The sequence below is a fragment of the Anabrus simplex genome, chromosome 4, assembly GCF_040414725.1.
Source record: "Anabrus simplex isolate iqAnaSimp1 chromosome 4, ASM4041472v1, whole genome shotgun sequence".
Lineage (NCBI taxonomy): Eukaryota > Metazoa > Arthropoda > Insecta > Orthoptera > Tettigoniidae > Anabrus > Anabrus simplex.
Window position 1 is genome coordinate 292009550 of NC_090268.1, and position 14289 is coordinate 292023838.

Consider the following 14289-nt stretch of genomic DNA (forward strand, 5'->3'; position numbering starts at 1 on the left):
GTCATCGAAGCCCTTGATCCTGTGATCTTCTCAGCTTTCTTTCTTTCTTTCTTTCTTCCTTCTTCCCGTTTTTCATTTTCTTCTTGTCTTTGAATAGGAGTTTTCCTCGGTGTTGGAAGATTTTTAGACAGATAGGCAGGCAAATTTTCAAAATTAGTGGGAATAGCGTCGTTTGAGAGTTTTAAATTGTTACATTTTACAGTTAAAATAGACCCATTAGGTCTTTTAACAGAATCCTTCCTAATTACGAAACGTTCGTTGAAGTGTTTTATACACACAACTGAGCTTGCTGAAGGGACAAATTCGGTTCGATGGGTGGCTAAGATCTCCTTTTGTTTCCGAACCAAGTCAGTAGGAAATTTAAACACTGAAATATTGGGCTCCTTTGAACTATAGTTGCTTCTACAACCAGGTATACAACACGACGTGGGCATAATTCACAATATTCACACACGTTTAAATCATTCAACACCATTGATAGCCTTACGGCTGCGAGGTTCAGATCAAGTCACTGGCGAAAAGTGAAGCGGCCCGCTATTTGTGTGACGTAGCGCTGGAAGTGGAGGGGGAGGCTTATGGCCTGTATATCTAGTTGGCCTTGTTCCCACTTGGCATTCCCATGACTGACTTCACAGCCATGGGTTCCCCCTAGGTTCCCCCGTTCGCAACCCACGGCTCGTTCAGGCTATGTAGGGCAAAGTGATGTGTTGGTTCCAGCACACTGCAGTGAGCTTTCACCTCAGTCACCAGCACCCACTTTATCCGAACCACCGTATCACCCATGCGGAGGTAACATGGATGCCTCTCTAACATTTGTGGACGAGACTTCCACTTCCAAGCCTTGGCTTGGGCTAGTAACAGTCATAATGCCTCAAGACATTTTCTGGCAATACCTGTTTTTTGTCCGCGACAGGGTATTTTATTTCCCTCAGACCCTCCAGCCTTCCACGAACCTACTACGCTGGCGTGGCCGGGGGAGAGGTGATACTCCCGCGTGGCACGTCCCAGGTGGCGGATAGGGGGGTTCTAACCGGCTTGCCGGCAGACTTGAGGGAAATAAAATACCTCTCGCAAACCAAACACACTACCCCCTGCGGGTGGGGGACGCACGTGTAGAATACACCTGTGGTATCCCCTGGCTGTCGTAAGAGGCGACTACAAGGGGCGACCAAGGGATGACTGAATTAGAACCATGAAACTTCTCTTGATTCGTACCATCATGCGGGGAACACCATGGGTTGCATGTACTTGCGAGTAGTATCACTAAATTGGTACGAAATAGGTTTGTGATTAGTTGCAGTAAAAAGCCTGGCCTGGTGGATTCCAGTACCCGTGCGTTGTATCCATGTGAGCAACACCGTGGGTCTGGGCGTAGCCTGTGAGTTGTACCGTTATATGAGCGGCACCGTGGGTCAGCGTTGCCTGTGATTGGTACCCACTATGTGAGGAACACCACGGGAATACCGGCGCCCGTGACTAGTACACCTAGGTGAGGAACCATACCGGTTTGCGTTGGCTATGAGTGGCGCCATTGTGTGAGCAACACCATAGGTCTACGTTCCCTGTGCGAATTGCAATACTTGTGAGTAGTACCATCTTGTGTGGACCACTGTGAGTCTTCGCTACTTTTGATCAGTACCCAAAAAAGACAAATACCATGGTTCTACTTTACTCGCGACATGTACCATTCTGTGGGGCCTTAGACGTGAATTTAGCACCCCTTCGGACATCAAGCATCATTGTGCTTAATAAATGGTCCCTTGGTCAGTAATACTCTAACTACCTTCTTTTTGAGTCTGATCTACTGTTTTTGTTTGCTTGTTTGTTTTTGTTTTTTATAGGGTTCGTGTCTATCCATTCATTCTTCATGACATTTTTTATTTTATTTTGGTCAGTGGATGAATGTGAATTTTTTGTTATTTCATTTCGTACCATTAGGGGCCGATGACCTCGATGTTAGGCCCCTTTAAACAACAAGCATCATCATCAAGCAAGTCTGGAGGCCCCCCCCCCCTATCTGCCACCTGGGATGTGCCCGATAGGGGAACAGGTAAGAAAACCCCCATGGGACACATGTCCTTAAAGAACAAGACAGCAGTAAACTCTGTAGTTTTCAAGAAGGCATACAACTCCATAGACAGATATTACAGACACGGGGACAATCCTAAAGAACAGAGGACTGGATAGGACTACATGCAAACTGATAAATGAGATACTGACAGACACAAACACAAGAGTGAAATTCAAGAGTGCACAATCAGAAGGGTTTGAGACCAAGACAGGGAGATGGACTGTCACCGATGTTATTCAGCATAGCACTGGGTGAAGTTGAGACAATGGAGGACAACAAACAACGGATGGGGATACCAAAGTCATGTGGAGGACAAGAAGGGTAACAGAGTACAGTTGGAATGCACAGGCTTTGCGGTCAACATACCCATAGTACAACTGAAATAAAGGATGGTCCACCTATTCAGTACATTACTATTGATGTAATGATATGAACAACACAACCTTATGGGGCTAGTTTTGACCAAACAATGTCATCTGCAGCCACTTAACATTAAAATTGAGAAACACAATGACAAATTATGTACAATAAAACAAGTATGAAGCCTAGTCTTAAAATCTAATGAAACGTGTTGTGTTAAAACATAGTGGTCTTCTTATGAAGGACAGTAGTTAAAATTCAGTTCATCCTGCTAAGATTATGTCCAGGTGACATGCATTGAGGTGCTTAATTGTAGTTTAAATATTGTGATTTATCTCCTCTAGGGGACTTCTTAATGTTAGGACAATAAGAAATATCTATATCTATATCTATATATATATATATATATAAAATAAGAGTTTTGTCTGTACATTGCTCAGATTTCGAAAAGAACGGTATTTCTCTATCAGTCAATTCCACAGTAACAAGGAAATGCACTTTTTACTTTTCCGTGATTTGTGTCTGTATGTATGTACACGTATCACGAGAAAACGGCTGAAGATAATTTAATGAAAATAGGTATGTAAATTTGGGGGATGAGCCATTACAATCTATAGCTCATTCCATGTTAAGAATACCGTATTGCTCTTATGACAACAAGGTTGCCATATCGAACATCTCTTGAGCACCATCACGGGAAAACGGTGGTACATAAATTTGTGAAATTCAGTATTTAATTTCAAGACAAAAAGTGGAAGAAATTAAGCTACAAATTATTTTTTTATGAACTAAAGGGGACGGCTGGTTTACAGGGCTGTTTCTGGATTTTATTGAATCAGAGGTGAAATATGGCACATGCAAATACTCAGATTTGAAGTATAAGTCAAATTGGGAGGAGGGGGGAAATAGACAAATCATTTTTATGGGCTTGAGGGGTCAGGGATGCATTTAATAAATTTCTCCAGGCAATAAAGTTTAGAAAACCAACTCAAATAAATACTGTAGATGACTGCAAAAGATCACAGTATTAATTTTAAAGAAAGAAATCGCACACATAGGCCTATCGCATAACTCGCTCAATGCAAGACAATTATGCACTGATTTAAAGCTTAAAAACACACAGCCAACAAATAAATACTGTAGATGACTTCACTACAGAAGTGAGGTGCCGGCAGTTCACAGAATGAGGGACTATGCGAGGCTTGTACCACAGCAACACAGAAGAAGGAAAATGAAGGAAGTCAACGAGGCTATGGCTGTCCCCGCCATTGTGCTTCCTCCCTTCGAATGTATTTGTGAAAAAGAAAATGTTAGGTAATTATTTTAATAACTCAACGGGCAAAAATGCCTGATCCTTTTTGTCTATCTTTCATAATACATTACAAAATACAGTTTAATTTCCCTTAATCACAAGGAATTGTGTCAGAGGGGGTGTGTTCACTCCTTGTAGGTCCATAAGAGCAATACTGTTTTCTTAACGTGGAATGAGCTATAGGCTATAAATCATTGTATTCACGCGAAATAAAATGGTAGTTTAGGGGAAGGCCTACAATTTAATTCTCAAATATTTATATTAGTGGTCCTATTGATAAATACTACATAACTTAATTATATAAAATTAAATTTCCGATTATTTCTTATACATTTTTAACGTACCGGTTATAACACAGATATTCATGAATTTGTATTTTTGTTGCTAAGCGCTGTGCCACGAGAAAAATGGGTTAACAGAGTTTAATGAAAATCGGTGTATAGAGTCGGGAAATAAAAAACTACAGTCTAAGCTATGAACAGGTTTATTCACCCCGGATGAAATTGTAGTTTAGGGGAAGGCGTCTAAAATTTAATTTTTAAATACCTATGTTATTGGTCCTATAGAAAAGTACTACATAACAAATGTTTTAGAAAATACAATTTCCAATCATTTGTTTTATTTAGTTCACTGTACCGACTGTGATAAGAGTGGTATTTCAGAGTTGGAAGAAAACTAAATGTGAATGTCTACAATATCGAAAGTGCATAACACACTGCACAACAATAACATTACATTGACCATTGTTTGTTGTGATGTTCTTTTGTCTCATTCTGCCACTCAACTCCGATAGATGGAATTAGTGCTGCATACCGAGTATAACAGCCTGACAGTATTGTAACAGTAAATACAGTACTTCGACGAGCATGAGTTAGATGCAGGGGTGTACCGTTTCTGATTGAAGTGCTTAGAGAGGAAGAGGGGTGTCTTAAAATGATTATTAAGTTCTTTTTTAAAATTCTGAATTTATTAACAAAGTTTAAAATTATATCACCTTCATACATCAAATATGCAGGAAATGCTTCTTTCCTCATCCGGGCTGGTGATGTACTGGAAATCCGGCTGCTCTCCTCGTACTGCCATCAATCTCTTCTCGGCACCATGGAACCACGATTTCTCCCACAATGGAAATTCTAGAAGTTCTGGAGTATCCATACGATGTCCAGAAGATCGGGATAACGGAGTAATGTGAGCATTGAGATTTGGTTGCACGGAGAATGACTTACCACTGTACACATTAGCACCTGGGACACGGAAAGAGGCAACCAGGAATGAGTTGGCTGGAAAATGTATAATGTCCAATAATGGACTATTTATATTGGTATAAATTTACTCATTCAGTACAGATATTTCAGGTTCCCTTTGGAAATCAACATCTATATCGTACTACGTCCTCGCGTGTTACCTCTCATGCGACAGTATCGGGGTGACATTTTTCAAGAAGACAATGCTTGTGCACACATGGCACGTGTGTATGAACTGTCTGCATGATTTTGAGGTTCTCACATGGCCAGCAAGATCCCCGAACAGTCGTCCCCGATTGAACATGTGGTACCAGCTTGGACGTCTACTTCATTCCAGTGCCATTATCCGGGATGTGGAGGTCAGTTGCAACAGTTGTGGGCCAGTTTGCCTCAGGAGAGGATTCTACAGCTTTATGACAACCTTCCCATCCGAATCAGTGCAAGCATCCAGGTCCGAGGGTGTGCAATGTCATACTGATAAGTGGACTCGTACTGCCAATTTCTTTGTAAATTTGACTTGATTGTGTAATCACTGAATAACATGACAATACCCTCTTAACACACAAAGTTTCATTTCGTTTTTCCTCTCCTTCTAGTTGATCAGATTTGTTTGTCGGGCGTTGTACATAATGAAATAACATGCAGTAAGCCACACACCCCCACTAGAATGCAGCAGAAATTTAAGACAAGAGGAAAGATATCAGACTATTGCAGTCTCTGTAAGGAGAAACAAAAACATTGATTTGGGGTTATGTACAGAAAAAACATAGAGAGGGAGATAGAACTTGACAACATTCAAATTTTACAAGCTAGAACAAAATGAAGGTAGGCTTGCAAAAATCAGTACCATGCAATGAGGTCAAGAAGCATGTGAAAAACAAGGGGTCTGATCAACGTATGGAGGTCTGTGTCAAAGGCTTAAATCGGTAGAACAGTTATTTCATGTACAAGTTGATAGACAAATAGTTTCTTCGCTGGATGTGTTCTGAATTTAGCTCGCTTTTCCTCTCCCTCTATTTTACAGCCTTGATGTAGAGGCTAATAATAATAATAATAATAATAATAATAATAATAATAATAATCATCATCATCATCATCACTGGCGCAACAGCCCTTTGTGGGCCTTGGCCTTCTGACGAAGTTTTCCCCATTCTTTCCTGTTAAGTGCAGAGCTCCTCCATTCTTGGTTCCAATTATCTTTACATCCTCTCTCACCTCTTTTTCCCACCTTAACTTTGGTCTGCCAAATTTCCTGATTCCTTCTGGCACTGCATTAAATGATGTATACTGTAGGCTAATAGTTGAAGTTAAATGACAAAACTAAGAATCTTTCTTATAATTTTGTCTACAGGATAAAGTTTGGCAAGCTGGCTGCAAAATGCAGAGATTGTCGTGCCTGTTGTCATCTGGAATGCAAAGATCAGCTTCCAATGCCTTGTGTACCTGTGACTAGTACACCCACTAGAAAGGGATATGTGGTAATTATGTTTGGTTTCTTATAGGCCTAATCAATATCTTTATGTTAAGTTTCCAAATTGTTCGAATACTTGAAATATACTGTAATAATTTTCACTTCAGGGTGTTATATCAGACTTCACGCCAGTTGTGGCTCCTATGATTCCTGCATTGATTCTGCATTGTATCAAAGAGATTGAGCAACGTGGACTGACTGAAATAGGGCTGTATAGGATTCCTGGGTCAGAACGTGATGTCAAACAACTTAAGGTAAGTTTTTTTGGCCTGGTTGGCTGTATTTTTTTACAAATCTGTTAAATTTGTATTTTGATTAAAACTTCAGGGTGGATCTCATGTTAATTTAAAGTAAAACTCGTAAGAAATTTTTGAAAGCACAACTCAAAGAACTTTTTAAGTAAAAAACTTCTTCCACGAACCTGTTACGCAGGCGTAGCAGGGGGAGAGGTGATACTCCCACGTGGCGCGTCCCAGGTGGCGGATTGGGGGTCCTTGCCGGCGGACTTGAGGGAAATAAAATACCTCTCGCGGACCACACACACCCCCCCTGTGGGTGGGGGAGGCAGATGAAGAATTCACCCATGCTATCCCCTGCCTGTTGTAAGAGGCAACTAAAAGGGGCGACCAAGGGATGATCCAATTAGAACCATGAAACTACTTGTAATTAGTACCATCACGCAAGGAACGCCATGGGTTGCATTTACTTGCGCGTAGTACCACTATATTAGGTACGCAATAGGTTTTTGATTAGTAGCGACAGTGTGTGAATCAGGATGTGGGTACTACAGTACCTGTGATTCGTACCCCTATATGAGTGACACCATGGGATTAGCAACACCATGGTTCTGTCTTACCTATGCTCAGTTCCCACTATGTGAGGAATTCAACGGGATAGTACGGGTCGGGTCCCTGTGGTTAGTCCACTTATGTGGGGAACACCATAGGTTTGCGTTGCCTGTAAATAGCACCACAATGTGCGAAACACCATAGGTCTGTGTTACATGTGCGCATTACACTACCTGTGAATAGTACCATAATGTGTGGAATGCCGCGAGTCTCCGCTACTTTTGATTAGTACCACAACATTACACACAGCATAGTTCTACTTTCCTAGCGATAAATACCATTATGAGGGGCTGATGACCTGGATTTTGGACCAGTTTCGACTATACATGCAATCGATTCAGCATCGTACTATAGCAGCAGTCCCTTGGTCAGTAGTACGATTGTTTAGTGTCAGCTTCTGTGTATGTGAGGCACTGTGGGTCGGATCCACTGATCGTTTTAAATTCATTTCCATCCATCCATTCATTCTTCGTCCTCATGCTTTGAATTCTGGTCAGTGGAGGATTTTGGAATTTTAAGTTGTCATTTCATTTCGTACCATTAGAGGCCGATGACCTCGATGTTAGGCCCCTTTAAACAACAAACGTCAATCAATCATCAAAAAAGTTCTTAAAACCTGAAAACTTATACACTGTAGTACACATATAACAAACGGTCGACTGCTTTCCTCGTTTGTGAAAGATACCAAATAGGCTGATACATAAGGCTGCTAAGCAAACAGCCACAGTATTAAAATTCGATTATTTAGGTATTTATTTTTAGAAATGAAGTAAAATAATAGGATCATACTGTATTATAAAAATATTTGATGTGAGAACTGAACATGTTATATAACACCTGCACAAGAGATAAGAAGAAATAATAATAATAATATTAAATATTAATATTAAATTAAATTCAGAAGACTTAGGTTTCTTATTGGAAATCAAATTGTCCAGGACAGATTGTTCGTGATTTTAACTGCCTTCTTGTTGTACAAACCTCTCTCTTTTCCACAACCAACATTGCTTTCCGTGTTTTCTGAAGCATACGTGATACACCTTAGATTAGCCTTTCTAGTTTGAGGTAGACTCTTGCCTCGCTCCAAGATGCTCTTAGATAATTCTCTTCTTCTTCATTCTCATTTCAAGCCTGAATTCCCTTGCAGATCTGATCAATGATCTGTTCTTCTCAAGTAACTACCATATTATCAATAGCAGTGATGTCACTGAAACTACTGGTTATCGCATAATCTCCTGTATGGATTGCCAGCACCCTGACTCTTCGCCAACTTCCATAACAATGCTGCTGCTAGTACCATTGCTGAAACCTACTTTCTTGGAGCAATTTGTAATTACGGGCTCAACTGAATCCCATAATGAGGGAATGAAATACGTTGTGTCCAGAAGAGATAGTTTTGTCTGATTCCTCTTCTTCAATACCGTAATGAATCTTTGGTCCATGAACTGTAGTACATGTGCTGTAACATGACCCTGAGATGGCAAAGAATGACGTTAGGCCAGACAACGCCATAAGGTAACATGCACGACACGGAAGGAAAAACAAATAAAACACAGCAACTCAAGAATATAACTTACCAGGACATAAGTGGAAGCATGAATTTGCGGTGAAAGGCTCATCCCAAAAGAAACGGTCTAAGATCTACAGGGACTACTAACAACCAAAAAATACTACCCCAGCATAATACGTCAGAGATAGACGACGATTCCGCTTCAAAGCGGGTACAAGTCTTATTGCAGCTCTGATGACATCGCACAAATTTGTGAATAGTTTCGTCTGTATGACCTACGCAATGAAAATGCGTCGAATCCATCTGGTACATCTGTTTCATAGTTAAGAAATGTCCGCCTCTGTAGCGTAGGTCTACTGCAGCTCTGACGTCGCACAAATAGATGAATAGGCCTAGCTTCGTGTCCAACCCACGCGTTGCAAGCATGCATCAGTCATGCTATATGTCTGTGTTTTGTAGTTAACAATGGCCGCCAGCGTAATGGTTAGCACCATTACAGTAGTTGCTGTTTTCGGGAGTCTGACTTCGATTTCCTGTACCGTATTTCCAGAGATTTACGAATGGCAGGAAGGTTGATATGCGGTAAAAGAAGTACATGTAACTCCCCTCCACTGGGGGGGTCTGTCTGAAAAGAGCTGTACCACCTCGGGATGAGGAAACGAGTTTACTTTAGTTGAGAAATATTCACGGTTGTTGCTATTTATACAGCAGATGAGATCATTAACAAAGTGGTCGTTTTATATCTCGTAACTCGGGCCAATATAGGTATATATTTGGAGAGAAATAAGTTTAAAACGTGATAAAAGCTATCCAACTAAAACGATTGTTTTACTCGCCATCGTACCTAACAAATAATAATAATAATAATAATAATAATAATAATTTTATGTCCCCAGTACTTTAAACGATTTTTGGAGACGCCAAACAAAACATACTAGGGTATGCGTTAATAAAAAAGAGACAAAGAACGTACGAAATTAAACATTATAATAAGACGCATTACCGCCACACCTGTAGATATCCATAAAAGGGGTATATTTTCCTGTTACTTATTTTTATTTTTCCCGTCGAACTTTTGGCACTATCGTCTGTGGCACTATCAGGGCGATAATATGCCTAACCTAAACAATGTGGTCTGTTTTATCTCATGGACAGCTGTTTATGCAAATCCTGATGTGATAAGTGTAGAGAACAAGCATGAAATGTACTTTAAAAAAAAGGGTCTGTGTTTTAACAGCCGCAGTTACCAAAATAATGTTTCCAGTTACTATGTATTACATTTGGAAGTACAACTCGTAACATATGCTAGCTATCAGCTGATGGTTTGGCATGCCTTTTACAGTACCTCTTCATTTGGAAAGAGTGGCTTCTGCTACATATACACCAACTGGGAATATCAGAGACCATCTGGCAATAGTTTTACACTGTTTAGACACTATAGTCGGAAACAAATTTTTTTTTTTTTTTTTTTTTTTTTAGGTTTAAAAAGATGGGACCTTTTATGCTCTTGATTGCAGTGCATAGCTCAAATAGAGTGAAGCATGGCTGACGCGACTGGCGAGAGATAGCAGTGAAGATGTCACTTTGAATGGAGACACGCTGGTAGCAATCTAGGGAAGTTGGCGGCGCAAGGTGATAATTCAAATGAAAACAGTGATCAGGTGTACTGTGTGCTAGGCCTACTGCTGAACTGACAGAGACAAACAACTGGTCATTAAGTTCTTTTGTATCAATATTTAATTATATGATAACACGATACCCTTATACCTTTCTTCTACGGGGTCGAGTATGAAGTGAGACGAATCTTCGTAGCGTGTTTTTACGGCCGTATGCCCTTTCTGACGTCAGCCTCACCACAGGAATTAATCAGATGTAACAAATGATGCGATACGAGTATCTAAAACGGACTTTTATATGTATCGTAGGCCTAAAAGCCGTGTTCACCATTTATCGTCTTTTTACGTTTAGAAATACTGCCTTCCGACGAAAATAGCCAGTGTGTGTTTGAGTTATCAGTCCATAGACTGGTTTGATGCGGCACTCCATGCCACCCTATCGTGTGCTAACCTTTCCATTTCTACGTAACTATTGCATCCTACATCTGCTCTAATCTGCTTGTCATATTCATACCTTGGCCTACCCCTACTGTTCTTACCACCTACACTTCCTTCAAAAACCAACTGAACAAGTCCTGGGTGTCTTAAAATGTGTTGCACCATCCTGAGGGGGGTTTCTTTCTTGCACCATATTGGGCGACCTAATAATTGCTCCGGCTATTTTCCCCTCAATCATCCATCCCTCCTACAGATCATTAAATGGATGAATGCATATAATAAAATTGATGCTAAGTGTCGGTAGCTATGTTTGCTTTAAATACTCGTCGTATAAACAGTTATCGTATCATAGAATTTTAGCGATGTCGAAATCTTCATTTTTCTTATCACAATATTTGATATGGTAATCTTTAAATTGCCACGCGACACCTCTTAGGGATAATTAAATTGCATCTGCGAACCATACTATTTTTACGTGAAATCAACTGAGACACCACATTTCCTTTTCAATAAATTACTATCAATACCATTCATCATCCAGAATCAATATCAAGTTTTCCAAGTCCAATCATTCGAAGAAAAGAAAAGAAAATAAATAAAATATTTTTTAAAAAATGAATTAATTCAAAATTATTTATATCATAATGATATTAGCCTATCTCCTAAAATAATAACATCTAAATTGGATAATCTATCATTTATTTCATGATTCCAGAATCATAAAAGAAAATCTGATAATATTTATCAACATCAATTATCTTCCTCCTCTCTAAAAAAAAAAATAAATTTAATCTATCTTCGATCTGATTCAACTATTCTTCTTGCATCAATTATGCGCATCACAAAAATAAAGGATAAATTCTCTTTATTATATAAATCGAAAGTACATTTTTAAGTCCCTAAGCCTAAGTAATCTCCATACTCAATATGCATAATCTTGAGTCCATCAGTTATTGTTTCTTTCTTTTTTTTTTTAAAAAATGCTTATTTTCATCATTATCAAATTGATATTCTGTCATAAACACACGCGTTTCCTCCCATGTTATAACGTTAGCAATCGCAAGTAAGTTCCAAATATATATCAGCTCAAAATGGCTATTTCAAATATATATAGTTCATTAAATGAGAAATATTGGTCACCTTAATAATGTCATTTGGTTAAAATATTCAAATAACACCTTAAAATTAAATGTAGGTATCGTGTAAAGAATAATTATAATCATAGTTCAAATAGAAATCATACCTAACATGTTTTATGGTTTACCAATATTCAATCAGGTATCAAGAATTCCGTAGGAATGCATTTGATAACCTATTTTATCTAATTGTGGTAGAGATTTAAATTATGGGATTGTTCTATGAATTAAATTCATTCTCGACAACAAACTTCCAATAATATTCAGTACAACGTTGATATATATTATCTATGAAGACAACAAGTTTCCCTTCTTTTATTTCCTACTTGGATATTTCCTATGAAGACAGTTTATGCTAACCCATATACGAAATCTGCGATGTATTTCATTGTGCATTCGTGTACCGCTAACCCAATATATCTCGCATTACCATATTAATATTTTGCCGCATGTGTCAAATATCACCATCGGCCAATAATACGCCATACTTACCGCCGAAATTATCCATAAGCATATCTATCTCTCCATTTACCAATATTAATTACCATAATATATCATTATTCATTCCCATAAACATATCTCAGCGAATAATTATTCATAAATCCACATTAACATGCCATTCAAATCATAACTTCCCTACGTAAACATTTATCATTTCCAACATGACGGCAAATCATCTTAACATCTCATTAATGTACTGCAACGGTACTCTTTTGGGTTAGATTTCATATATAATACACATAAACACGTTAGCCTGAAAATGAAACACATATAAATAAAACAAGTTAATATGTACTCACATTTCATCGCGTCGTATCAGCAAACAGATATTGGTTACTCAGAAATCAACTTTCTTCTTTAAAAATATTAAATTAGGGTTACGTCTCTTTATATACGATGTTTCAGTCCCATAATGGTTGAAAATCACATTCTAAATCTCTCCTTGTTCAATTATAAATATTCCTATATTATGACATTGATTGTAAACTCTGGAAGAAATACCTATTCCCATAATAGTAATAAGTCAACAAGGACAATCTCATTGCAAAGATGGCAACGACTGAGATTTTATCATGAAGAACTATGTAAAAACAACATACCAATGTTCACTACAAATATAACTACTATATTTACTGCATATTAATTTCAAGAAAATAAAGTAACTCTTTGGAACTTATCTTGCGATCACTGACGTTAGATGACTGGCTTTGGCTTCGATGTTGTCATCTTAGGATTGCGTAGAATGACTCCATCCTCCGTTACGTCACCATCAGGTTGTAATTTTGGGACCCGGGATAGTAGAAACAGCTGGGCGGTCTTCGTCGGACAGTCGGCTCCATCTCCGATTTAGCCTCTCATGTTGTAGCCGTCAGTCATATATGAAAGAAATATTTCCAAAACGGGAATTAATTTCACGTCCATACTCTTAGGAATGAGTATCAAGTTTGTATCTAAGATTCAGGTTATTAGGACAGTAATTCAAGGTTAATTCTTTGCGGCAGTTTAACAGGTAAAATCTATCAAATTATCTTTCTAAAAATTTCTTTTGTCCAGCTAATCAACCTATACTGCGTTAAATTCGACTTGATTTCTCGTACGGCCTTCAGTCTATCCTCCGACCACTGTTCGGGTATTTTCCAACTTGCTCTGATTTTCCGTCACGATATTCGTTCGAATATATGTGATATCCAAATATTCCTTCGCTTTGCAAGTTCTCCAGCCAGTAATAACTGCAATATCTCCCTTCTTTATGCGAGGATTAACTTTTCTTCTCGTGGATAAATTTACGTCTTTTTGCGTAACAAATTTTTTTATTGTTCAGCTACTTCTTCTTTTTTAACAATTTTTAAAAACCTTCTATTATTTTATCACGGCCGCATGGATCTTTTATAACTTTCCGTCTCAGTCCGTGATCTAGGCATATTTAATTCATCAAATAAACATCTTTGCCGTCACGTGCATTGCCTTATTGATTATATACGTTCGTATAATATATACACTCCGAAATCACGGCCTATTTTACTTAATATATGCATTCTTTTCTGACGTATGGCCCAATTACATAATCTTCGCGATCTCATTACCATGCATGGCAAACTTATAATGTGGTATGACAACCTTTATTCCGATATCAGGACGATGAAAACGGTACAGTGTTCTATCGTTCTGTCCCTTCTTCTCGTCAAATTTAGCCAAATCGATCTCCTCTCACCAATTCGATTCAGTATTTCTTCATTCGTGATTCGATCTATCCTTCTCACCTTCAGCATTCTTCTGTAACAT

The 14289-nt window shown here is 38.6% G+C and overlaps 1 protein-coding gene across 3 annotated transcripts in view; it reads left to right on the plus strand.

Moving 5' to 3' along the window:
• Positions 1–14289, plus strand: part of tum (tumbleweed) — a 273272-nt gene that overhangs the window by 123299 nt on the left and 135684 nt on the right. For all 3 annotated transcript variants that reach the window (XM_067146475.2, XM_067146474.2, XM_067146473.2), the window contains exons 8-9: positions 6339–6465; positions 6566–6712. In XM_067146475.2, the coding sequence (XP_067002576.2) occupies positions 6339–6465; positions 6566–6712 (274 nt within the window). The remainder of the gene's footprint in view (positions 1–6338; positions 6466–6565; positions 6713–14289) is intronic.